General features: G+C 49.4%; 1 protein-coding gene across 1 annotated transcript; it reads left to right on the top strand.

Moving 5' to 3' along the window:
* Window positions 1–4606: 4606 nt before the first annotated feature.
* LRRC3 (leucine rich repeat containing 3) lies at window positions 4607–7937 on the top strand. The gene is made up of 2 exons (XM_025380393.1): window positions 4607–4776; window positions 5603–7937. Exon 2 carries the CDS (start codon window positions 5750–5752, stop codon window positions 6521–6523), a length of 774 nt encoding a protein of 257 aa, XP_025236178.1. The 5' UTR covers window positions 4607–4776; window positions 5603–5749; the 3' UTR covers window positions 6524–7937.
* The last annotated feature ends 19386 nt before the right edge of the window (window positions 7938–27323 follow it).

The raw sequence follows: 27323 nt of genomic DNA, 5'->3' as shown, positions 1-27323 counted from the left end.
GAGGCAGGAGGCGGCTTCTGGTGTTTTTGAGAGCACAGGCTGTGGTCTGGAGCAGACGGTGGCCCAGGCTGCGTGCAGGGCCCTCGGAGACGGCTGACGTCTTCACCAAACGGGGCAGGCCACACACACAGAACCCAGGGGACCCAAGAAGGCACTCACCACGTGGCTTCAGGCAAGTGTCCCCGACTCAGCATTCCGTCAGTGCACACACTGTCAACACCGGGAAGTGTCTGCGACCAGTGAGCAGGGTGCACATCTGCCCTGTCTTGACAGTGGCATAACACACACTTAGTCATGCACACGCCTTACGTGGGAGCAGCCAATGGGTTTCTTATGTCAACAACGAGCACCCGGTCATCTGGAGCCCTGGAGCCCCCACATTGTTGTTCCCATGCGTCTGACCTCCTCACCCCACCCCCACGAGTCTCGTCTGCTCCTGAACCTCCCCAGTCGGAACTGGCCAGGTGTGCTTTGCGAGCCTGGCCTCCTTCACTCTTGGTAATGTCTGCGGACTCATTCCTGTCTACACTGCGGTGTTCGGTGGCAACTGCATGAATTCACTGAATTTAAAATATACCGTAACGTTTGGGTTTGCCTTTGGCATCCCTTCCGCTTTTAACATACAAACTTCACAGCTGCCCTCACTCAGTGTCTGCAGTTTCTCTGCTCATGTTCTTTGTGCCTTGCAAGATTCCCCACTACTTTTAGCTGTCACTTCTCCTGTCTTCTCTCGTCTTCCATGAGCTTTTTGCCTTTGAATGCACTGACCAGTCACTTTGTAGAGTTTTTCTCAGTTTGGGCGTGCCCGGGATGTTCTCACGATTGGAATGGGGAGATGCATTTTTGGCAGGAATATCGCAGAAGTGACATCCTTCTCAGGGTGTCGTATCAAGGGTACATGATGCCAATCTGCCTTGCCACTGACAGCCCGAGCTTTGTCACGTAGATAAGGTGGTTTCTCCACTGAAAAGCTGTTATTACTTTTTTAGAGTTAATAAATATGTCAAAGCAGATACTTTGATCTTACAGAAATCTCCAAGGAAGCTAATTTAAGTATGAGACACACTAGGTAAAAAGTAGCAAGGTGAAAGAAGATATCCCGTGCTAAACTAATCAAAGGAAAGCAGGAATCGATTTCAAGTCAGGGTCTAGGGATAAAGAGGGTCATTTCATGATGACACAGGGGTCAACCAGTTAAGAGCATGCACGATGTGAGCGCAGGGTCTCAAAACACACGAAGCAAAAGCTGATAGAACTGCGAGGAAAAATTACAGACAAATCTGCAATTACAGTCAGAGGTTTCAACACCGCTATCAAGAATTTGTTTGAGACAGGGTCTTGCTCTGCCGCCCAGGCTCAAATGCAGTGGCACAATCATGGCTCACTGCAGCCTTGACTTCCTGGGCTCAAGAAATCCTCCTGCCTCAGCCTCCCGAGTAGCTCGGATTACAGGCATGCGCCACTATGCATGGCTAAGGTTTTGATTTTTTTGTAGAGACGGTGTCTCACTTTGTTGCTCAGGCTGGTCTCTCAATAATTAGCAGAGCAAGTAGACAGAAAGGGGATGATAATATAGGCGACTCAAATAACACAGTCGTTGCTGTTTATAGGACACTTCGTGGAGCAACAGAACACAAATTCAAGTGCACATGCAACAACTGCCAACCATATTCGGATCCATGAAGGAGTCTCAATAAATTTAAAAGGATCCAAAACATAGAAGATGTCCTCTGACAACAATGGATTTAAATTAATGATCAACAGCAGAAAGAACTCTGGAAAATGCCCAAATATCTGGAAATGAAATAGCATAGTTCTAAACTCACGTGTCAAAAAGGAAATCAAAGGGAAAATTATAAATTATTTTAAACTTAATAAAAATACAGTATATCAAAATTTCTGGGATGCAGTTAAAACTGGACTTAGAGGGAAATTTATAGTACTAAATGCTTATACTAGAAAAGAAGAGCACAGATCAGTGACTCCAGCTTCCACCTTAAGAGACCTAAAAAAGAATAGAAAGTCAAACCCAATGTATGCAAAAGAGGCTGGATGCAGTGGTTCATGCCTGTAATCCCAGCACTTTGGGAGGCCGAGGTGGGTGGATAACCTGAGGTCAGGAGTTCAAAACAAGCCTGGCCAACATGGTGAAACCCTGTCTCTACTAAAAATATACAAAAATTAGCTGGGCATGGTGGCACATGCCTGTAATTCCAGCTACTCAGGAGGCTGAGGCAGGAGAATTGCTTGAACCCGGGAGGTGAAGTTTGCAGTGAGCTGAGATTGCACCCACTGAATTCTAGCTTGGGCCACAAAGCAAGACTCTGTCTCAAAAAAAAAAAAAAAAAAAAAAAAAGCAAAAGAAAGAATAAAGGTAAGAGTGGAAGTCGATGAAAAAAAAAAGTGCAACAATCAATGAAACCAAAAAACTATTTCTTTGAGAAGATCAATACAATTGATAAACTTCTATCTGATTGTTCAGTTTTAAAAAAAAGCTACAAATTACCAGTATATCAGAAATGAGAAAGGTGATGTCACTTCATGCTTCACAGATGTTGAAAAGATAAGGGAATATTATGAATAACTTTATGCTAATAAATTCAACAACTTGGGCAATTTCTTGAGTGATACAAACTACATACATTCATTCAGGAATACAACAAACTCAGCAGTTGTATATCCATTAAATAATTCAACCACATATAAAAATAATACATCATGACCACGTGCGGTTTATCCCAAGAACACAAGATTGATTTAACACTTTAAAATCAATCAGTATATGCTATCATATTAACAGACCATCATGCAAAAGGATTCTCAATAGATGCAGAAAAAACAAAATCCAACTTTCATTCCTGATTTAAACAACTCTCAGCAAACAAGAGAAAGGATAGTCTTTTCAACTGTCTGGAAAAAACTGATTATCCACATACACAAAAAGTAAACATTGAATCATATCTCACACCATAAACCCAAATAAAATAGGTAATAGACCCAAATGCAAACCTTTAAAACTCTAAAACCCTTGTGACTTTAGGTGAGGCAAATCTTATGACACCAAAAGCAGGATCCATAAAACAAAACAAAACAACATAAATTGCACTTCCTGTTAAAAAACTTCTGCTCTTTGAAAACCTGTTAGGAGAATGAACACACAATCCAAAGGCTCAGAGAAAATGTTTACAGATCACATATTTGATAAAGGACTTGTATCCAGAATATACAACAAACTCCCAAACTCAAGAAAATAACCCAATTAAAAGTGAGTAAAATATTTGAACTCAATGCTTACTATGGGAGATGGAGAATAAACAGATGAAACGATGCTCAACATCATTGGCCAACAGGGAAACACAAATTAAAACCACAATTCCAGCTATCACCACACACCTATTAGAGTATCTGAAATTAAAAAGACCAATCATACCAAGTGCTGGGGAGGATGTGGAATGTAAAACCATACAATCGCTTTGGCAGTTTCTTAAAAAGTTTCACATATGGCTACCGTGGCATCCAGCCACTTCACTCCTAGACATCTATTCAAGAGAAAGAAAAGCATTCATCCAAAGACTTGTGCACAATGTTCGGATCAGCTTTATCTGTAAGATCCAACACCAGAAACCACCCAAATACCCACGAGCAGGTGAATGGAAACAAACTGTGGTACACTCATACAGTGGAGTACCACGCAGCCATGCAAGAACTACCCATTGACAAACCAAACGACACAGATGAATCTCAAAAATAATTGCAGAGCGAAAGAAGCTACACAAAAAGCACATATACGATTCCATTTGTGCAAATTACAGGAAATGCAAAGTAATCTGTAGTGACAGCAGACAGATCAGTGCTTGCCTGGGGATGAGGGAGGGCAGGGAGAGATGACCAAGAGGGAACCCAGGGTGTTCACTAGGCTGATTGTGGTGATGGTTTCACAAGCATATCCGAGTGTCAAAACGTATCAAATTAAAATGTGTAGCTTACCGTCTATCAATTACACCACAATAAAGCTACTTTTTGAGAATCATGAGGATGGTTCAGGTCCGGCTCAAATGCCCCCACCCTGCATTCCTCCTTGGGATGTCAGACGCCAGAGCTGGGGCAGGAGGGGACCTAGATGGGCGGAGATCTAGCCCTACTCACCCACTGGCCACGGGGTAGGCGAGGGACGCTCAGCAGGGGCTTCCCGCAGACCCAGGGTCTTCAAGCCCCAGAAGCCCCGATGCCAGGGGGAAGAGGGGATTTGCCCACAGTGAGGGGCAGGGGCTGGATCGGTAGCTCCTCCCGGCCCGCAGGCCCCGCCCACACCCATAACCACGCCCTCAGCCCCCACCACCGCGTCCTCAGTCCCGCAACCACGCCCACAACCCGCCCACAGCCCCTGCGACCTGAGTCTTAGTACCAGCTCCATCTAAAGCCGCACCACCAGCTCCTCCTATGCCCCGCCCCATCTCTTCCAGGCCCCGCCCTCAAACCCCGCCCCCGCCTAACCACAAATCCCGTTCAGGTCTCCTTACATGCCCCGCCCCTTCCCCGCCCACGTGGGAATCGACACAGCCAGTCTCCGCCTTTCGCCCCGCCCCTCCCTCCAGGCCCCGCCCCTCCCCGCCCCTCGCCGGCGCAGGCCGGAGCCGCGGCCTCCCCAGCCAGTGGTCGCGGGCGCGGGCGCGGGGGCAGCGGGGTCGCCACCGCGCCAGGGGTGGAACCGGGTCTGGCGGGCTCCGAGAGACCCGGGAGCGGCGCGCAGAGCAGCCTCCGGCCGCCGCCGCGCAGGTAAAGCCCCCGCCCAGCCCTGGGAGCGTGGATTCCCCACCACCCATGACCATCCCCCCGCCGCGAGTGCTCGGGTCTCGGGGGTCGCAGGTTGCGGGGGTCCTAGGGCCGGAGGGTCTAAAGGCTCGAGGTCCCGGGGGTCCGAGCCCCTTCCGGCCGGCTCCGCGCGCGGCCCCGCCGTCCACGCCCAACGCGGGCCGCGCGCACAGGGCTTGGCTTCTCCGTTTTCTCCGCTTCTTTCTTCAGGCAGTTGAAAGAAAAGGCGCGGTTCTGCGCCCGGTGCGAGCCGCGGCTCCTTTAGGGCTGGCAGGGAAGGGCTTGCTGGGTTATTACAGTTTTTAGGGATTGTCGGAGTCAGCCAGGCGTTGGCTGCGGGAGTAGCCCCTGGCGCGCGAGCGCCCGCTGGTGCCCGGCCACGTGCCCGTCTTGACCCGCGATCCAGGTTTGGCAGAAGCTCCAGCCGTCCCCGTCCTCCTGGCATCCACCCTGAGGAGGGGCTGGTTGGTCCCAGGCCGCCGCCACCCCGCCTTTGGTCCCGAGCGGTGTGGGAGGTGGCCAGGGCTGACCGCAGTGACCACCGACTGGGCCACACGGAGCCCCCTGGCAGTGCCAGCTCCTTGCACTTGTGGGACGCTCCTCCCGGGCGCATTGGGAGTCTCCAGAAGTTACAGGCAGAGCTGTTTAAGGAGGCGTGCTCCCCATCCCAGACCCTTCGGCGGGCCCTGGACACCCTCCCCACCAGTGGACGCGTTTCCCAGATGACTGCAGCAGGCAGTGCTGACCACCCTCCTTCCCTCTCCCCTCCCTCCTGCGTCTTCCCTTTCAGAGCTGCCAGAGTGGAGTGCACTGCTTCTCCCAGCCCGGCAGGATGGCGGGTTCTTGTCTGGTTGGATAAGGCCTTGCCAGCAGAAAAGAGCTCCATCTCCAGGCCTGAGCAGAGGCGCGCATCCCCCCATTCCCAGGCCAGCTCAGGATGGGCACCGTGCGCCTGCCTCGCCCGTCCTTCCTGCTGATCTCCACCCGGGGGTCTTGTCTCTTCCTCCTCTTCTGCCTGCGCCTGGGCGCCACCTGCCCGCAGCCCTGCCGGTGCCCTGACCATGCAGGGGCTGTGGCTGTCTACTGCAGCTTGCGGGGCCTGCAGGAGGTCCCCCAGGACATCCCGGCCGACACTGTGCTCCTGAAGCTGGATGCCAACAAGATCTCCCACCTCCCGGACGGGGCCTTCCAGCACCTGCACCGGCTCAGGGAACTGGATCTGTCTCACAACGCCATCGAGGCCATTGGCCCCGCCACCTTCGCGGGCCTGGCGGGGGGCCTGCGGCTGCTGGACCTGTCCTACAATCGCATCCAGAGGATCCCCAAGGACGCCCTGGGCAAGCTCAGTGCCAAGATACGCCTGTCCCACAACCCCCTGCACTGTGAGTGTGCCCTGCAGGAGGCCCTGTGGGAGCTGAAGCTGGACCCCGACTCTGTGGACGAGATCGCCTGCCACACCTCAGTGCAGGAGGAGTTTGTGGGGAAGCCTCTGGTTCAGGCTCTGGATGCAGGTGCCAGCCTCTGCAGCGTCCCCCACAGGACCACAGACGTGGCCATGCTGGTCACCATGTTCGGCTGGTTCGCCATGGTGATCGCCTATATCGTGTACTATGTGCGCCACAACCAGGAGGATGCCCGGAGGCACCTGGAGTACCTGAAGTCTCTGCCCAGCGCCCCTGCCTCCAAGGACCCCATTGGCCCGGGGCCCTAGCGCCTGTTCCAGCAGACCCCCGCCGATGGCTGCTGTCACTTCTGTAGTAGGTGGTAACTGATGATGCTTTTGCTATTCCCTGAGGCAAGTGTCACAGCCATGTGTGCTGTGCTCTCCACTGTTACTGGGCACAGCGCACCTCCAGGCTGGATGGTTTTGCCATCACATCCGTATGAAGGATGAGGAACCTGAAGCTTAGTGAAACAGAAAGACTGCCTGTGACACCATCAGGAAATGATCCCAATGGGACTTCAACCTGGGCTGTCCATCGTGACATTCCGCCTCCTTCCACCACGCGAGCCTCTCCCACACAGGGCCCGCAGGCTGTGGATATGCACGCAGAGGACACGGGGTGCTCCACAAGCGTGAGGGTTCACGAGAGGGGGCTCAGGTTCAGGTTCACCTGCTGAAGGCGCTGATAAGTCCTGTGCTGAGGAGCTGGCTTGCCCTTGTTTACCTACAAAGTGCACTGTAGGTAAACATGAGCCTTGTTCCACTGTTCCAGGTACACTGGAACATGAGCCCTGTTTCCAGAGCAAAGTAACAGAGACCAGGTTTTTCTAGAGCACTAAGTGGGATGTGTAGCTCAAACAAACTGCCCTAAGCTTTTTGTTCTCACAATGTTTGAGCAACCCTAGTGCCAAAATTTCAGTCCAGTAATGGGGTGAACAATATGGAGAGAGACCTGAGAAAAGTCCAAGGTAGCTTGCCTAGGGGAAGGCAGCAGCCACATATCTGGGGCCCTGCCTGCTTCCTGCCCCTCTGGCTGTGCCTGTTGTGGGAGGCCCTGCCCCGGGGTGATCTTGGCTCACTGCAACCTTCGCCTCCCAGGCTCAATCACTTCTCCTGCCTCAACCTCCTGAGTAGCTGGAATTACAGGCACCTGCCACCATGCCTGGCTAATTTTTGTATTTTTAGTAGAGATGGGGTTTCACCATGTTGGCCAGGCTGGTCTCGAACTCCTGGCCTCAAGTGACCTGCCCGCCTCAGCCTCCCAAAGTGCTGGGATTACAGGTGTGAGCCACCACGCCTGGCCCTGTGCCTTGCTTTTTCTACTAACATATAAAACAGCTTTCTCCAAGGCCAGGAGTACTGGTGATTGATGTTTCAAGGCCAATCAATGGGATGCTTCATTTTCTCCAGCAACAGGAACTCTCTCTTTTCACCTTTGCTGCCAGGAATCTCAGAGATAATTTAGTATTCAATTTAGTTACCTTAACATTCAGGTTAGATGTTACCTCCACCTATATGATAGTAATTCTTAATTTTATTTTTTATTGTCCTTTTTATGAGTGTTTATATTTTAAAGTACTTTATTTTTTGGGGGGGTGCAAATGAGTGATCAGTGTACATTGTGTGTAGACTGAAGTGTAGGTATGTAGAGATGCTTCACCAAACAGATGCTTAAAAATGATTGGAAGTTGAGGGTGGTTTGTGTTTGGAAAGCGTCAGGTGACTTGGAAGGTGAGAGCCTGACCAGAGTGTGTGCAGTGCGAGTCACAGGAGCGTCTGTGTTGTGAGGTGCTTGGTAGGCTTCGCTCTGCCCACCATGCAGACGTGGGGATGGGTGAGGAGCCTGGCCCAGTGTGTGAGTGGAGGCAGCCCCAGGCCCCGCTTGCTTCTCTCATGCCACGCTGCCTGAGTGTCGCCGTGCTCGGAGGATAGAGACCTCCACGGAAACTGCCAGCACCGCTCACCCTTCTAGCGAGAGCTAGAACCAAGTGCCAGCTCCCGGGAGCGCACCCGTGCTGGTGTGGGGCCGCGTGGTCCTCATGGTCCAGACAGAGCCAGCAGGTGGCGGAGTGTCCGGTTCCACTGTTTGGAGGAAGCGGGCGCTGACACAGCAGAGTGCCCTGGGCCTGTGGGGGTTTCTATCCACAGGCCAAGTGGCTGAAAGCATAGGATAAGGATGTGTGGGTGAAGAACCGGTGCCATCCCTGGCTCTCTGATGGATGCAGGCGGGGCAGGTGAACTGTTGCTGGCCTGGCCTGCAGGCCTGGGGTCACATGGTGATTGGCATCCTCCTGCCACCCCTTCTCCATGCCAGGGTGCCTGTGGTGGGTTTGCCCGGCCTGCGTGACCCCAGGTCCCAAGGAGAGTGTGGACTGAGGCCTGGGTGAAGACAGGGCCTCTCCTCAGCCCTGCGTCCTGTGAGTGCCAGCCAGTCCCATCTCACATTTTGGGGGGCCCTTTCCCTGCTGCCAGGGGACTCTTCATTGGCCCTTACCCTAGAATCAGCCCAGAGCCTGTACACCACCCAGACGTGGCCCTTCAGGAGGTGCACAGGGCAGAGGCAGGCCCGTCCCTCCCTGCCCCAATTGGCTGGGCTGCCCCAGCCCAGGATCTGGCCTTCCCCTTGGTGAAGGTCTGCTGGGCCCCTGCCCACCTCCTGTTGGAAGGGGGAGAAGGGGAGAGGACCAGGAGGACACCAGAGGTCCCGTCCCTTGCACTGTGAGCTCAGTCAGGTCCATAAGCTGCCCACCGTCCTGGCCTTACTGTGCCCCCTGCCCCACTGACATAGGGGAAAACACCTCCCCTTTAAGGAAGGCCATAGAGACCCCAACACTGTGGGGCCCCAAAGCTCCTTCATGCTCATTGGAGCTCCCACCGTAGGTGCTTGCAAGTCCTCAGCTCTCCCGGGGTACAGCCCTCCCCTTCCTGCCCTCCCCTCCCCTCTACTTCCTTTCTCTGCCCTCCCCTCCCGTCGCATCTTGTGACCTCTTGACTGGCGGGGCCTGGAGCCCATGATGGACACTTGCTGAAGGAGGGGCGGCAGAGCACCCTGAGATGACATCGCTGCCTGGCCCCAGAGCACCCCACCTCTCCCCGTGCCTCAGTTCTTTGCAGCCCACATGTGAGCATATGCACCCCGGGACCTGCTGCCCGCTGGGACGCCCAGGCCAGATCAGCCCCTCTGCCTCCATGCTGCACTGACTGCAAGAGTTTCCCACATCTGCAGAGGCCGTGGGCTCAGCCCCACACCAGCCAGGCCACCAGCGTTGACAGCGGTGAGGCTCAGTTCAACCTGTGGACATAGTGGAGGTCTCCGCCTTGTGAGACAAGGCAAGGGGGAGGGGAGAGGCAACTGGGGGGATTCTCTGACTCCTGGGCCACCAGGGAGCCAGAATCTTCCAGCGAGACTGGCAGGGCGGGACTTAGCTTCCTGATGCCGGCCGTTCACCACCCTCACCCCCGGAAGCTCCCTGGGCATCATGGGAGGCAGAGCCTGAACCCCAACCCAACCCTAACGCTAACCCCTAAACCCACCCTCGCCCTTACCCTAATGCTAACCACTAACCCAACCCTCACCCTAATTCTAACCCCTGATCCAGCCCAATCCTAACCCTAATGCTAACCCCTAAACCAACCTTCACCCTAACCCTCATGCTAACCCCTAACCCAACCCAGCCGTAACTCTAAAGCTGACTCCTAACCCTACGAGAGGAGCCCAGGCTTGGACCCCTCCCCCTGCTAGTTTCCTGTTGGACTTTGGAGCCCCAGATGCCTGCTCAGAGGCTCCCTTGTGTGGGGCGGGGTCCAGCAGTGGGGGATGGGCCCCGAGCCAGTGTAACCACCAGCAGAACCATCCTGATCCACAGGGCCGTCCCTGGTGGGGTGAGGCTCCCTGGGGCAGGAAGGCCACCAAGGGCAGGGAGACTCCCAGGCCCACTCACGGCGTAGGCACCACAGGAGCTGGCTGGAGGCTATAGGGGTGCAGGGCGTGGGCCTGCTGGGGGTTGTGTGGCAGACAATGGGGTGTGGGGCATGCTGGCAGCTGTGGGTGAGTGAGGAGCCTCCTCTTGTGAAGGGCCCTGGGGAAGAGGAATCTGGCCCTAAGAGACCCCCGCCTCCTCTGCAGGGGCTGCTCGCAGGAGGGGAACCTGGGGCCCCCAGCCTCACCTACAGGGAGGGTAGATGAGAGTTGTAAACCGCACATGAGGCTGGGCTAAACCTGGACGTGTGTTTCATAACCAAAGCAGCCAGGAAACTCTGGCTCTGCCCAGAGCTCATCTGGGCAGGACATGGGGACGAGTGTCCAGGCTGAAGGCAGGACCCTGCCAGCAAAGGGCCATTTCACATTGAGCTCCACAGCTAGTCACATTCTGTGGAATGTGCGGACGTCCACAGCCCATAAGACAGGGTCTGGAGTGGGGGTGCTGTCTTGGGCAGCTCTTCCCGAGGGTCTGCAAAATCCCAAGGTCACCAGAGCCAAGGCAGGAAGGCAAGGAGCCCGGCTTCTAAGGAACTCTGATCAGGTGTGGCCCATGGCTGGGAGGCAGCTGACCCCATTGCGCATAGCACAGAGGGCAGCCCGGAGTCCTGGACACTCCTGGCATGTCCCCTCGTGGGGGATGTGGGGACTTGGCTTAGGTCTCGTCTGGCTGGCCTTCCTGGACCGCAGTGGCCGGGAGCTGAAAACCATGACCCCAGGCTCCCTGCAGCTGTTCTCGATGGGATTTCGGTTCTCCAGTCAGATGCATTTACGCAGGACTTGGATCCTGAACTGTGTAACCTGGAGAGGCAGGGGCCTCCAGGCCCCATGCTGCTGGCCCAGACTGTGCCGGTGTCTAATTCTGTTGTCCTCGCAGCCCTTCTGTGAGCCCTCAGTAAAGCTCTTCATGCTTCAGTCAGCAAGTGTGGATTCTGTTGTCTGCAACTCTGCAGCCTGGCCCAAACCCCAAGCCTCCCCCTTCCCCAGACCTTGCAGTGCCATGGAGCTGAGGGACCTGTGAGTCCACAGCTGTGGCCCCAGAAGGGCTACAGGAGCGGAACCTGCGTGAGCCCCACAGAGGGTGCAGAGCCGGCTTGTGCAGGTTCCAGCAGGCTAATGACAGCGGATGGTTAAATGTAGCTCCTGACAGCCAACTGTTAAGGTTTCAGGCATTTTTGCACCAGGTGACGTCATGATGGCAGCCTGAATGTGACCATGGCAGCAGTCTCTACATCAAGGAAACTGGCAAATGTCAACACACCGGGTGCCCCCACTCCTGTCCCCCCGAGGCTGTCAGCATCTTCCAGCCCACACTGCCGGGGTGGGGGGGAGCTTGTTGTGTGGCCGCCTCCCAGGCTGCGGTGAGGGTCTCCAGAGACCACCATTGTGCAGGCTCTTGGTCAATAGCAGGGTGTGGTGCCCGTGCCAGGGGGACACATTCTCCGTGTGACCTCCACACCCCAGGTCAGGATGTGATTTGCTTCTCCAGGGCCGTGACTCACTAGATCCACCTCCCGCTGATGCATGGTGGCCTCTGACAGCCCAGCCCCCACCTCCAGGCCCCAGCCTGCCCTAGGGTCACGGGTGCTGGCCTGTCCATGCTGTCCTCTTGACCACCTGGTGCTCCTGGCCACCCTGCCTGCCCCTGTCTCTCCTCAGGACAGCTTGGCTGCCCCCACCTGCTGGCCCCTGCTGGCCCACCTGCTTCCCAAGCCTGCCCTGGCCCTCAGTTCCTGGGGTGGGGAGGGGAGACCTCGCCTCCTGCCTGCAGCGACTCCCACCTGTCACGGAGCCCCCCTGCAGCACCACCAGGCCCTGCCCTTTCCCAAGCGGAGGGATGGGACAGCCGTGCAGATCCCGGGTCCCGCCCCTCGTGAAAGGCCTCGCTGCAGAAGCCAGGCTGCCCACCTCGGAGGGCAGAGAACCAGCTCCCCTTTTGGCACCCGGTGGCGTCTCACGCAGGACACTGTTTTCTGTAGTTTTTCCTTCTTTCGGGAAACGTTGTACATGAGACCTCAGTTAAGCATGGCAGCTGTTCATTGATATTCCATTGTCTGGATGCACCAATGTGTTCTAGTTCCCATGATCAATGTGTAAATCATAACATTTATCACAGCGAGTTTCACACACACCGGAATAAATGGAGAGTGCTGTACCGGTCTCCATTCGCCTCTTCCTGCCGTGATCTATGCCTGCTTGACCCGGCTTCCCATCCTCACACCTGCCTACGTTCTCCCTTCAAATGAGTAAAAGCAAATCCCAGACCTCAGGGGGGAAGAAAAAAAAAAAAACCTATCTGTAAATATAAGCAGGAACCCTTCACACATGAGGCCTCTTTTTTGCTTAAATATATAACCACAAAACCACCATCCACCTGAAAATGACATTCCAGCGGTTCCCGAGTCTTCCTCGCTCGGAGCTCACATCTCCCTGATGGTCTCGTCGTATTTTCCGGGTTGGCTGGAATCCGTCTCCCCAGTGCTCCTCCAAGGCCACTGGCCAAGGCCTCTTAGGTCTCTTAGCTTATGGGCCCCCATTTGTCTGCTGTTGGCTCCCCTCTGGGTGGTTCTGCTGAAGCAGCCTGGCCGCTGGCCCAGGGACACCCTGCCTGGATTCTCCGGCGCCACCACGCGCCGTGCACCGTGCACACACCTCTGTGAATGCATGAGCGCGCTGGATTTCTCGCAGGGCTTGCTGGCCGCACTCTTCTGTGGGCTGTGTGTCTTCAGTTGTCTCCCGGGGACGTTTACAGCCACTGTTCATTCACCGGGTGGTTGAGCAGGATCTGCTGGTCCGTGAGCCGTCTTCACTTGTTAGCTAGAATCTTCCAGGAAGAGCATCCGTGCCTCCCTCCCTGTGCCTGGTTCCTGAGGGATGGCGGGAGGGTCACCGGCTACGCTCCTTGATTCACCAAGGGCAGGGTGAAGAGCTGCCTTCTCTAACGGTGACAGTCATGTTGTAAGCATCATCTTGCGTGGCTCTAAACACATTTGGTGGCCTTTCCCTAATGCAGCCACTGTGTCCCGTCTGTGACCAGTGACGCCTCCGCGTCTGCTCTGTCTTTATGACCAGCCCTGGTTGTCCTCGCAGCTTCGTGGCTCTTGGGTGGAACAAGGGGTTCTTGTCTTGTCCCCTCCTGCCCTGGCCCTGGGGAGCCCTGATTCCTTTCGGGAAGAGAGGCATCCACAGCCTGGACCTGACAGGTGCCCACCGTGACCCAGCCCTGCCCCTCAGGCCTGCCTGGTCTGTCTCCTTGAAAGATCAAACAGCCTGTGGGCTCCCATGGATGCTTCCTGTGGCCCCGGGCTCAAGTGCTGCCCTCCCACTCTCGCCTGGGTGTAGCCACTGGAGTGAACCAAGCCCTTGGTGTGTCGTAGCTTCAGCATTTGTGCTGTTGTTTCAGATCGACTTATTTATTTTTGAGATGGAGTCTCACTCTGTTGCCCAGGCTGGAGTGCAATGGCGCGATCTCAGCTCACTGCAACCTCCGCCTCCTAAGTTCAAGTGATTTTCCTGCCTCAGCCTCCCAAGTAGCTGGGATTATAGGCACTCGCCACCACACCCGGCTAATATTTGTATTTTTACTAGAGATGGGGTTTCACCATGTTGGCCAGGCTGGTCTCGAACTCCTGACCTCTGGTGATCTGCCTGCCTCAGCCTCCCAAAGTGCTGGGTTTACAGGCGTGAGCCACTGTGCCCAGCCCAGATCTACTTGTGTACATTTAAAAATATATAAAACTATATATTTCACAAATATGTCACACTGGATAGGTATCTTCCGTTTTCATTTACTTCTATTGTTTTACCTTTAGAATGTTTTTCCCTAAAATGAAAAAAAAAAAAAAGTTCTAGAATCTTGATTTCCAACGTTTGTAACGTAAACCTTTCCAAAAATTATGCCAGTTGTAGGCTGATTTGTTTACTGAGCATTTTCATGTAATTTAATACCTGGAGGTCAAGTATCCCTTCCTAAGTAGTTTTACCTAGTAATTATTTAAGATTCTCTTGTAACTCTTGTCATTTATTAAAAAGGGCTGCACTGGCAGCGCACAGTGGCTCACGCCTGTAATCCCAGCACTTTGGGAGGCCGAGGCGGGCGGATCACTTGAGGTCAGGAGTTTGAGACCAGCTTGGTCAACATGGTGAAACCCCATCTCTGCTAAAAATACAAAAATTAGCCGGGCATGGTGGCACATGCCTGTAATCCCAGCTACTCAGGAGGCTGAGGCAGGAGAATCGCTTGAACCTGGGAGGCGGAGGTTGCAGTGAGCCAACATCATTGCACTTCAGCCTGGGTGGTAGAGCGAGACTCTGTCTCAGAAAAGAAAAGAGGGAGAGGAGAGGAAAGGAGAGGAGAAGGGAAGGGAAGGGAGGGGAAGGGAGGGGAGGGGAGGGGGGGGGGGGAGGGGGGCAGGGGAGGGGAAGGGAGCAGAGGAGGGGAGGGGAGCAGAGGAGGGGAGGGGAGCAGAGGAAGGGAAGGGAGCAGAGGAGGGGAGAGAAGAGAAGGGGTTGCATTGGGATTTTTATTGGAATTGCATAGACACTCCATATTAACCTGGGGCATTTTACAATGCTAGGACATCAGTTTGAAGATTTGTCTAAGTCTTTGTGTCCTGCAGTCTGATTTTGTTTATTTCTAGGGCATGTGGACGGTGTTAACCAGGTCCTCTTTCCTGTATGACTCGGGGAAGGGGAAAGTGCTGGTGAACTTCACAGATGGTGAAAGACCCAAGGTTTTATGGGCCCGGAGTAAGGAGGAAGACTCTTCCCAAATGGTGGCTAATTTCTAAAAGCTTGGTAGTTAAGAAGTTTATTTGGAGGTGATAAGCATGTTGTTGGGAAATGATCTGGCTTACATGTGCTATGTATGATCTATAGTTACATGTCCTATGTAATGTTAAGGATTGTCTGTACTGGGTGACACTCACACTCTTGAGAACTGGGTTTGTGGATTTTGGCCTGGCTGACATATGACAGGTTGTCACAACAGTTCATATTCTTGCTTAATATTCATGCAGGGCACAATTTAACGTACAATAACACATAAACGTACAATGTGTGATTAAACACATAGTACATAATTAGTGGGGAAAAGTGGCAATGCAAAAATGTTCATGGTTGTCGTAATAATTTTTAGGAGTTTTTCCAATACTGACATGACAGTTAAAATTAATTAATTGTACCTCAAGTATGAATGTCAGGGGGTAAAGAAGAATCACAGCTTTAGGTACCAGTGGTGGAGCAGATGGCTTCTTCCTTGAATTGGCCTAGGGAGGAGTGCTCTCCATTTTTGGTTCACAAGACCAGAGTCACATAAGGACTTCTTCCTTTCAGTAGCTTGTCTTCGATTCAGCTAGTGAGTGGTATTAAAAGGAGAATGAGAGGGAAATACATAACGGATGCTGCCTGACCAAACATAATGAAACGCTGTTCAATGGGCTGACCCCCAATCCACATATGTGTGAGAAGATCTGCTTCTAGAACTCAGATGGACATTAGCTGAATGGTGGAATATTATGGGTACTCCATTGTTTAGACAGGTGAAGTATTGGGAGAAAATGGCCAGGATGAGAACAGAAAAGACAGGGGCTAGAATTCCTCCTGAGGTATTGGGAATAGAGCATGGGGTTGATGTGTCATTCTGGTTGGATGTGAGGTGGTGCGTTAGGGGATTTGCTGGGGTATAATTATCTAGGTCTCCTAGTAGGTCAGGTTAAAACAGGACTCCAACAGGTAATCATCATGGGAGGAGAACCAAGCCTAAAATGTTTTAAATTTTGTAGTATGGGTTAAATGGGATTGTGCCACATCTAATGAAATTCCTGATGGGTTGTTGGATCCTGTTACCTGAAGGGAGAGAAGGTGAACAGCTACCAAGGCAGCGACGTTGAAGGGTAAAGTGAAGTGAAAAGTGAAGAATCGTGCCAGGGTGGCTTTGTCAACTGAAGATCCATCTCCAATTCACTCCACTGGGTTGGAGCCAGTGCATGGAATAGCTGACTGCAAGGTTGTGATTACTGTGTGTGAGTGCTCCTTGTATTAGTCTGTTCTCACATTGCTATAAGGAACTAGCTGAGACTGGGTAATAGATGAAGAAAAGAGGTTTCATTGACTCACAGTTCTGTAGGCTGTATAGGAAGCATGGCTGTGAGGCCTCAGGAAACTTACAGTCATGACGGAAGGCTGAGGGGAAGCAGGTATCTTATTCACTTGACAGAGCAGGAAAAAGAGAGACAAGGGGGGAAGTGCCACACGCTTTTAAACCATCAAATCTCAGGAGAACTTGCTCACTACTGAGGACTAAGCTCTCATTTTTTTTTTTTTTAATCTTGCCCAAATTCCTATCTAAATGGTCCTAAATCCTATCTGGATGGTGATGTCCTACACACTATAAATTCTCATGAGATGGTTTTATTTAACCCTACATGTTGTGACTTACTTTCCAGTCTGACTCTGGCATAACATTATGTGACAAAGAAGAAAGTCAAAATAATTTACCCCAAAACATGTTTCTTTGACATATCGTTGCCCTGCAGAGCTGTCCTTTGTGGGGGAAATTTTGCATCTCTAAAGAATCTGTATTAACATAGCTAGATCTTTTTCTTTCAAGTCCTCCCAGTCCTGAAGAGATTAAGAGTCTAGCACCTTTTAAAGATCTAAATAGGGACATAAAGGAGCCAAGATGGCCGAATAGGAATAGCTCCAGCCTCCAACTCCCAGCATGAGCGACACAGAAGACGGGTGATTTCTGCATTTTCAACTGAGGTACCGGGTTCATCTCACTGGGGTGTGTCAGACAGTTGGCGCTGGTCCGCGGGTGCAGCCCGACCAGTGAGAGCTGAAGCAGGGTGAGGCATCGCCTCACCTGGAAAGTGCAAGGGGGAAGGGAATTCCTTTTCCTAGCCAAAGGAAATTGAGACACACAACATCTGGAAATTCAGGTAACTCCCACCCTAATACTGCGCTTTACCAAGGGTCTTAGCAAATGAGACACCAGGAGATTATATCCCCTTCTGCAGCCTCTGCTGCTGATACGCAGGCAAACAGGGTCTGGAGTGGACCTCAAGCAAATTCCAACAGACCTACCACTGAGGGTTCTGACTGTTAGAAGGAAAACTAACAAACAGAAAGGACACCCAAACCAAAACCCCGTCAGTACGTCACCATCATCAAAGACCAAAGGCAGATAAAAACCACAAAGATGGGGAAAAAGTAGTGCAGAAAAGCTGGAAATTCAAAAAATCAGAGTGCATCTCTCCCTCCAAAGGAATGCAGCTCATCGCCAGCAACAGAACAAAGCTGGATGAAGAACGACTTTGACGAGTTAAGAGAAGAAGGCTTCAGTGGATCAAACTTCTCAGAGCTAAAGGAGGAACTACGTAACCAGTGCAAAGAAACTAAAAACCTTGAAAAAAGAATGGATGAATGGATAACTAGAATAATCAATGCAGAGAAGACCTTAAAAGAACTGATAGAGATGAAAACCATAACACAAGAACTACGTGACAAATGCACAAGTTTCAGTAACCTACTCAATCAACTGGAAGAAAGAGTATCAGCGACTGAAGATCAAATGAATGAAATGAAGCAAGAAGAGAAGTGTAGAGAAAAAAGAGTAAAAAGAAATGAACAAAGCCTCCAAGAAATATGGGATTATGTGAAAAGACCAAATCTACATCTGATTGGTGTGCCTGAAAGTGACGGGGAAAATGGAACCAAGTTGGAAAACACTCTGCAGGATATCATCCAGGAGAACTTCCCCAACCTAGTAAGGCAGGCCAACATTTGAATTCAGGAAATACAGACAATGCCACAAAGATACTCCTCGAGAAGAGCAACTCCAAGACACATAATTGTCAGATTCACCAAAGTTGAAATGAAGGAAAAAATGTTAAGGGCAGCCAGAGAGAAAGGTCGTGTTACCCACAAAGGGAAGCCCATCAGACTAACAGCAGATCTCTCAGCAGAAACTCTACAAGCCAGAAGAGAATGGGGGCCAATATTCAACATTCTTAAAGAAAAGAATTTTCAACCCAGAATTTCATATCCAGCCAACTAAGTTTCATAAGTGAAGGAGAAATAAAATCCTTTACAGACAAGCAAATGCTTAGAGATCTTGTCACCACCAGGCCTGCCCTACAAGAGATCCTGAAGGAAGCACTAAACATGGAAAGGAATAACAGGTACCAGCCATTGCAAAAACATGTCAAAATGTAAAGTCCATCGATGCTAGGAAGAAACTGCATCAACTAGCGAGCAAAATAACCAGCTAATATCATAATGACAGGATCAAGTTCATATATAACAATATTAACCTTAAAAGTAAATGGACTAAATGGTCCAATTAAGACACAGACTGACAAATTGGATAGAGTCAAGACCCGTCAGTTTGCTGTATTCAGGAGACCCATCTCACATGCAGAGACACACATAGGCTCAAAATAAAGGGATGGAGGAAGATCTATCAAGCAAATGGAAAACAAAAAAAAGCAGGGGTTGCAATCCTAGTCTCTGACCAACAGACTTTAAACCATCAAAGATCAAAAGAGACAAAGAAGGCCATTACATGGTAAAGGAATCAATTTATCAGGAAGAGCTAACTATCCTAAATACATATGCACCTAATATAGGAGCACCCAGATTCATAAAGCAAGTCCTTAGAGACTTACAAAGAGACTTAGACTCCCATACAATAATAATGGGAGACTTTAACACCCCACTGTCAACATTAGACAGATCAAGAGACAGAAAGTTAACAAGGATATCCAGGAATTGAACTCAACTCTGCACCAAGTGGACCTAATGGACATCTACAGAACTCTCCACCCCAAATCAACAGAATATACATTCTTCTCAGTACCACATTGCACTTATTCCAAAATTGACCACATAGTTGGAAGTAAAGCACTCCTCAGCAAATGTAAAAGAACATAAATTTTAACAAACTGTCTCTCAGACCACAGTGCAATCAAACTAGAACTCAGGACTAAGAAACTCAATCAAAACCGCTCAACTACATGGAAACTGACCAACCTGCTCCTCAATGACTACTGGGTACATAACGAAATGAAGGCAGAAATAAAGATGTTCTTTGAAACCAATGAGAACAAAGATACAACACACCAGAATCTCTGGGACACATTTAAAGCAGTGTGTAGAGGGAAATTTATAGCACTAAATGCCCACAAGAGAAAGCAGGAAAGATCTAAAATTGACGCCCTAACATCACAATTAAAAGAACTAGAGAAGCAAGAGCAAACACATTCAAAAGCTAGCAGAAGGCAAGAAATAACTAAGATCAGAGCAGAACTGAAGGAGATAGAGACACAAAAAACCCTCCAAAAAAATCAATGAACCCAGGAACTGGTTTTTTGAAAAGATCAACAAAATTGATAGACCGCTAGCAAGACTAATAAAGAAGAAAAGAGAGAAGAATCAAGTAGATGCAATAAAAAATGATAAAGGGGATATCACCACCGACCCCACAGAAATACAAGCTACCATCAGAGAATACTATAAACACCTCTACGCAAATAAACTAGAAAACCTAGAAGAAATGGATAATTTCCTGGACACTTACACTCTCCCAAGACTAAACCAGGAAGAAGTTGAATCCCTGAATAGACCAATAGCAGGCTCTGAAATTGAGCCAATAATTAATAGCCTACCAACCAAAAAAAGTCCGGGACCGGATGGATTCACAGCCGAATTCTACCAGAGGTACAAGGAGGAGTTGGTACCATTTCTTCTGAAACTATTCCAATCAATAGAAAAAGAGGGAATCCTCCCTAACTTATTTTATGAGGCCAACATCATCCTGATACCAAAGCCTGACAGAGATACAACAACAAAAAGAGAGAATTTTAGATCAATATCCCTGATGAACGTCAATGCAAAAATCCTCAATAAAATACTGGCAAACCGAATCCAGCAGCACATCAAAAAACTTATCCACTATGATCAAGTGGGCTTCATCCCTGGGATGCAAGGCTGGTTCAACATACACAAATCAATAAACATAATCCAGCATATAAACAGAACCAAAGACAAAAACCACATGATTATCTCAATAGATGCAGAAAAGGCCTTTGACAAAATTCAACAGCCCTTCATGCTAAAAACTCTCAATAAATTCAGTACTGATAAAACGTATCTCAAAATAATAAGAGCTATTTATGACAAACCCACAGCCAATATCATACTGAATGGGCAAAAACTGGAAGCATTCCCTTTGCAAACTGGCACAAGACAGGGATGCCCTTTCTCACCACTCCTATTCAACATAGTGTTGGAAGTTCTGGCTAGGGCAATCAGGCAAGAGAAAGAAATCAAGGGTATTCAGTTAGGAAAAGAAGTCATCAAATTGTCCATATTTGCAGATGACATGATTGTATATTTAGAAAACCCCATTGTCTCAGCCCAAAATCTCCTTAAGCTGATAAGCAACTTCAGCAAAGTCTTAGGATACAAAATCAATGTGCAAAAATCACAAGCATTCTTATACACCAGTAACAGACAAACAGAGAGCCAAATCATGAATGAACTTCCATTCACAATTGCTTCAAAGAGAATAAAATACCTAGGAATCCAACTTACAAGGGATATAAAGGACCTCTTCAAGGAGAACTACAAACCACTGCTCAGTGAAATAAAAGAGGACACAAACAAATGGAAGAACATACCATGCTCATGGATAGGAAGAATCAATATTGTGAAAATGGCCATACTGCCCAAGGTAATTTATAGATTCATTGCCATCCCCATTAAGCTACCAATGACTTTCTTCACAGAATTGGAAAAAACTGCTTTAAAGTTCATATGGAACCAAAAAAGATGCTGCATTGCCAAGACAATCCTAAGCCAAAAGAACAAAGCTAGAGGCATCACGCTACCTGACTTCGAACTATACTACAAGGCTACAGTAACCAAAACAGCATGGTACTGGTACCAAAACAGAGATATAGACCAATGGAACAGAACAGAGCCCTCAGAAATTATACCACACATCTACAGCCATCTGATCTTTGACAAACCTGACAAAAACAAGAAATGGGGACAGGATTCCCTATTTAATAAATGGTGCTGGGAAAATTGGCTAGCCATAATTAGAAAGCTGAAACTGGATCCTTTCCTTATTCCCTATACAAAAATTAATTCAAGATGGATTAGAGACTTAAATGTTAGACCTAACACCATAAAAACCCTAGAAGAAAACCTAGGTAATACCATTCAGGACATAGGCATGGACAAGGACTTCATGTCTAAAACACCAAAAGCAACGGCAACAAAAGCCAAAATTGACAAATGGGATCTAATTAAACTAGAGAGCTTCTGCACAGCAAAAGAAACTACCATGAGAGTGAACAGGCAACCTACAGAATGGGAGAAAATTTTTGCAATCTACTCATCTGACAAAGGGCTAATATCCAGAACCTATAAAGACTCAACCAAATTTACAAGAAAAAAACAAACAACCCCATCAAAAAGTGGGCAAAAGATATGAACAGACACTTCTCAAAAGACATTCATACAGCCAATAGACATATGAAAAAATGCTCATCATCACTCACCATCAGAGAAATGCAAATCAAAACCACACTGAGATACCATCTCACACCAGTTAGAATGACAATCATTAAAAAATCAGGAAACAACAGGTGCTGGAGAGGATGTGGAGAAATAGGAACACTTTTACACTGTTGGTGGGACTGTAAACTAGTTCAACCATTGTGGAAAACAGTGTGGCGATTCCTCAAGGATCTAGAACTAGAAATACCATTTGACCCAGCCATCCCATTACTGGGGATATACCCAAAGGATTATAAGTCATGCTGCTATAAAGACACACGCACACGTATGTTTATTGCAGCACTATTCACAATAACAAAGACTTGGAATCAACCCAAATGTCCATCAGTGACAGACTGGATTAAGAAAATGTGGCACATATACACCATGGAATACTATGCAGCCATAAAAAAGGATGAATTCGTGTCCTTTGTGAATGCAGCTGGAAACCACCATTCTCAGCAAACTATCGCAAGAACAGAAAACCAAATACTGCATATTCTCACTCATAGGTGGGAATTGAACAATGAGATCACTTGGACACAGGAAGGGAAACATCACACACCGAGTCCTATTGTGGTGGGGGGGGGATAGCATTAGGAGATATACCTAATGTAAATGACGAGTTAATGGGTGCAGCACACCAACATGGCACATGTATACATATGTAACAAACCTGCACGTTGTGCACATGTACCCTATAACTTAAAGTATAATTAAAAAAAAAAGATACATATTTGTACATATTTGTGGGTACATGTGATATTCTGTTATATGCACAGAATGTGTAACGATCAAGTCATGCATTTAGGGGATCCACCACCTCGAGTATTTATCAATTTTATATGTTGTGAACATTTCAACTTCTCTCTTCTAGCTATTTTGAAATATACATTGTTGTTTATTATAGTAACCTGACTCTGCTAATGAACATTAAAACTTATTCCTTATGTCCAAAAAAAGAAAAAAAAAAAGAGATCTAAATAGGAAACGTTTGTCATCTATTGTCTCTAAGGGCAGCCACTATGAGGCTTCAAAAGAACCGGTTTCCACAATCTTTTATCTCAACGAACATTTCCTTTCTATGGATCCCAGGTCTTTAGACAAACTCAACCAATTGTCAACCAGAAAATGTTTAAATTCACCTATACCCTGGAAGTCCCCTCTTTGAGTTGTCCCACCTTTCTGGACCAAACCAATGCATTTCTTAAATGTATTTGGCTGATGTCTCATGCCTCCCTAAAATCTATAAAACCAAGCTATACCCAACCACCTTGGGCACATGTTCTCAGGACCTCCTGAGGGCTGCATCACAGGCCATGGTCACTCATATTTGGCTCAGAACAAATCTCTTCAAATATTTCACAGAGTTTGACTCTTTTTGTCAACACTATCATGAGAACAGCAAAGAGGAAATTCGCCCCCATGATTCAATCACCTCCCACCAGGCCCGTCCTCCAATTTGACATGAGACTTGGGTGGGGACACAAATCCAAAATGTCAGGCCTCTGAGCCAAAGCTAAGCCATCATATCCCCTGTGACCTGCACGTACACATCCAGATGGCCGGTTCCTGCCTTAAGTGATGACATTCCACCACAAAAGAAGTGAAAATGGCCTGTTCCTGCCTTAACTGATGACATTACCTTGTGAAATTCCTTTTCCTGGCTCATCCTGGCTCAAAAGCTCCCCCACTGAGCACCTTGTGACCCCCACCCCTGTCCACCAGAGAACCCCTTTTGACTGTAATTTTCCTTTACCTACCCAAATGCTATCAAACGGCCCCACCCCTATCTCCCTTCGCTGACGCTCTTCACCTGCACCCAGGTGAAATAAACAGCCTTGTTACTGTCACAAAGCCTGTTTGGTGGTTTCTGCATGTGGACACACATGAAATTTGGTGCCGTGACTCAGATCAGGGGACTTCCCTTAGGAGATCAGTCCCCTGTCCTCCTGCTCTTTGCTCCATGAGAAAGATCCACCCACGACCTCAGATCCTCAGACCGACCAGCCCAAGGAACATCCCACCCATTTTAAATCCAGTAAGCGGCCTCTTTTTACTCTCTTCCCCAACCTCATTATCCCTCAACCTCTTTCTCCTTTCAATCTCGGCGCCACACTTCAATCTCTGCCTTCTCTTAATTTCAATTCCTTTCATTTCCTGATAGAGACAAAGGAGAGACATTTTATCCGTGGACCCAAAACTACGGCGCCAGTCACAGACTCGGGAAAGCAGCCTTCCCTCTGTGTTTAATCATTGCGGGGACGCCTCTCTGATTATTCACCCACGTTCCATTGGTGTCTGATCTCCGTGGGACGCCTGCTTTGGTCATTCACCCACACTCCCTTGGTGGCAAGTCAATTGCGGGGACGCCTGCTTTGGTCATTCACCCACACTCCCTTGGTGGCAAGTCAATTGCAGGGACGCCTGCTTTGGCTGCTCACCCATGTTGCAGCCCAGGGCTGCTCCCCACCCCCTTCTCCGTGCCTCTACCCTTCTCTTTAAACTTGCCTCCTTCGCTGTGGGCAACCTTCCACCCTCCATTCCTCCCTCTTCTCCCTTAGCCTGTGTTCTCAAGAACTTAAAACCTCTTCAACTGTCACCTGCCCTAAAATCTAGGTGTCTTATTTTCTTCTGCAAGGCCGCTTGGCCCCAGTACAAACTCGACAGGGGTTCCAAATAGCCAGAAAACGGCACTTTCGATTTTTCCATCCTACAAGACCTAGATAATTCTTGTCGTACAATAGGCAAACGGTCTGAGGTGCCTGAGGTCCAGGGATTCTTTTACACATCGGTCCCTCCCTAGTCTCTGTTCCCAACGCGACTCGTCCCAAGTCCTCCTTCTTTCCCGCACGCCTGTCCCCTCTGTCCCAACCCCAAGCGTTGCTGAGTCTTTCTAGTCTTCCTTTTCTACAGACCCATCTGACCTCTCCTCTTCTCCCCAGGCTGCTCCTCGCCAGGCCGAGCCAGGCCCCAATTCTTCCTCAGCCTCTGCTCCCCCACCCCATAATCTATCACCTCCTCTCCTCACACTGGGTCTGGTTTAAAGTTTCATTCCGTGACTAGCCCTCCCCCACCTGCCCAACAATTTCCTCTTAAAGAGGTGGCTGGAGCTAAAAGCATAGTCAAAGTTAATGCTCCTTTTTTCTTTATCCGACCTCTCCCAAATCAGTTAGCATTTAGGCTCTTTTTTATCAAATAGAAAAACCCAGCCAAGTTCATGGCCCGCTTAGCAGCAACCCTTAGACGCTTTACAGCCCTAGACCCTAGGGGGTCAGAAGGCCGTCTTATTCTCAATATGCACTTTATTACCCAATCCGCTCCCAACATTAAATAAAACTCCAAAAATTAAATTCTGGCCCTCAAACCCCACAACAGGACTTAATTAACCTCGCCTTCAAGGTGTGCAATAATAGAATAGAGGCAGCCAAGTAGCAATGTATTTCTGAGTTGCAATTCCTTGCCTTCACTGTGAGACAAACCCCAGCCAAATCTCCAGCGCACAAGAACTCCAAATGCCTGAACTGCAGCTGCCAGGGGTTCCTCCAGAACCTCCTCCCCTAGGAGCTTGCTTCAAGTGCCAGAAATCTGGCCACACTGGGCCAAGGAATGCCCACAGCTCGAGATTCCTCCTAAGCCATGTCCCATCTGTGCGGGACCCCACTGGATATCAGACTGTCCAACTCACCTGGCAGCCACTCCTGGAGCTCCTGGAACTCTGGCCCAAGGCTCTCTGACTCCTTCCCAGATCTTCTTGACTTTGCAGCTGAAGACGGACACTGCCCCATCGCCTCGGAAGCCCCATGGACCATCACGGACGCCGAGCTTCAGGTAACTCTCACAGTGGAGGGGAAGTCCGTCCCCTTCTTAATCAATACAGAGGCTACCCACTCCACATTATCTTCTTTGCAAGGGCCTGTTTCCCTTGCCCCCATAACTGTTGTGGGTATGCACGGCCAGGCTTCTAAACCTCTTAAAACTCCCCAATTCTGGTGCCAACTTGGACAACACTCTTTTATGCATTCTTTTTTAGTTATCCCCACCTACTCAGCTCCCTTATTAGGCCGATACATTTTAACTAAATTATCTGCTTCCCTGACTATTCCTAGTCTACAGCCACACCCCATTGCCAACTTTTTTCCCCCAGTTCAAAGCCTCCTTCGCATCCTCCCCTTGTATCTCCCCACCTTAACCCACAAGTATAGGATAGCTTCGCTCCCTCCTTGGCGACTGATCATGCATCCCTTACCATCTCATTTAAACCTAATCACCCTTACCTCGCTCAACGCCAATATCCCATCCTGCAGCACGCTTCAAAAGGATTAAAGCCTATTATCACTCACCTGCTACAGCATGGGCTTCTAAAACCTATAAACTCTCCTTACAATTCCCCCATTTTACCTGTCCAAAAACTGGACAAATCTTACAGGTTAGTTCAGGATCTGCGTCTTGTCAACCAAATTGTCTTGCCTATCCACCTCGTGGTGCCAAACTCATATACTCTCCTGTCCTCAATACCACCCTCCACAACCCATTATTCTGTTCTGGATCTCAAACAAGCTTCTTTACTATTCCTTTGCACCCTTCATCCCAGCCTCTCTTTGCTTTCACTTGGACTGACCCTGACACCCGTCAGGTTCAGCAAATTACCTGGGCTGTACTGCTGCAAGGCCTCACGGATGGCCCCCATTACTTCAGTCACGCCCAAATTTCTTCCTCATCTGTTACCTATCTCAGCATAATTCTGATAAAAACACACGTGCTCTCCCTGCTGATTGTGACTGGCTAATCTCCCAAACCCTGATCCCTTCTACAAAACAACAACTCCTTTCCTTCTTAGGCATGGTTAGGGCAGTTGGAATCCTTAACAAGGACCAGGACCATGTCCTATAGCCTTTTTGTCCAAACAACTTGACCTTACTGTTTTAGGCTGGCCATCATGTCTCCGTGCAGCGGCTGCCACCGCCCTAATAGTTCTAGATGCCCTCAAAATTACAAACTATGCTCAACTCACACTCTACAGCCCTCATAACTTCCAAAATCTGTTTTCTTCCTCCCACCTGACGCATATACTTTCTGCTCCCCGGCTCCTTCAGCTGTACTCACTCTTCGTTGAGTCTCCTACAATTAACATTGTTCCTGGCCCAGACTTCAATCCAGCCTCCCACATTATTCCTGATACCACACCTGACCCCCATGACTGTATCTCTGGTCACCTGACATTCACTCCATTTCCCCATATTCTTTCGTGTTCCTCACCCTGAACACACTTAGTTTATTGATGGCAGTTCCACCAGACCTAATCGCCACTCACCAGCAAAGGCAGGCTATGCTATAGTATCTTCCATGCCCCGAAGATAGTATCTTCCACACCTACCATTGAGGCTACCACTGCCAGCCTCCACTACCTCTCAGCAAGCCGAACTAGCTGCCTGAACTCAGGCCCTCACTCTTGCTAAAAGACTACGCGTCAATATTTATACTGACTCTAAATATGCCTTCCATATTCTGCACCACCAT

Source organism: Theropithecus gelada, chromosome 3 (assembly GCF_003255815.1).
Source record: "Theropithecus gelada isolate Dixy chromosome 3, Tgel_1.0, whole genome shotgun sequence".
NCBI classification, from domain to species: domain Eukaryota; kingdom Metazoa; phylum Chordata; class Mammalia; order Primates; family Cercopithecidae; genus Theropithecus; species Theropithecus gelada.
This window is presented reverse-complemented; position numbering and strand designations above follow the sequence as displayed.

What these genes read in the sequence shown, in the direction of transcription:
- LRRC3 (XM_025380393.1), top strand. Translation starts at nt 5,750, where the DNA reads ATGGGCACCGTGCGCCTGCCTCGCCCGTCCTTCCTGCTGATCTCCACC.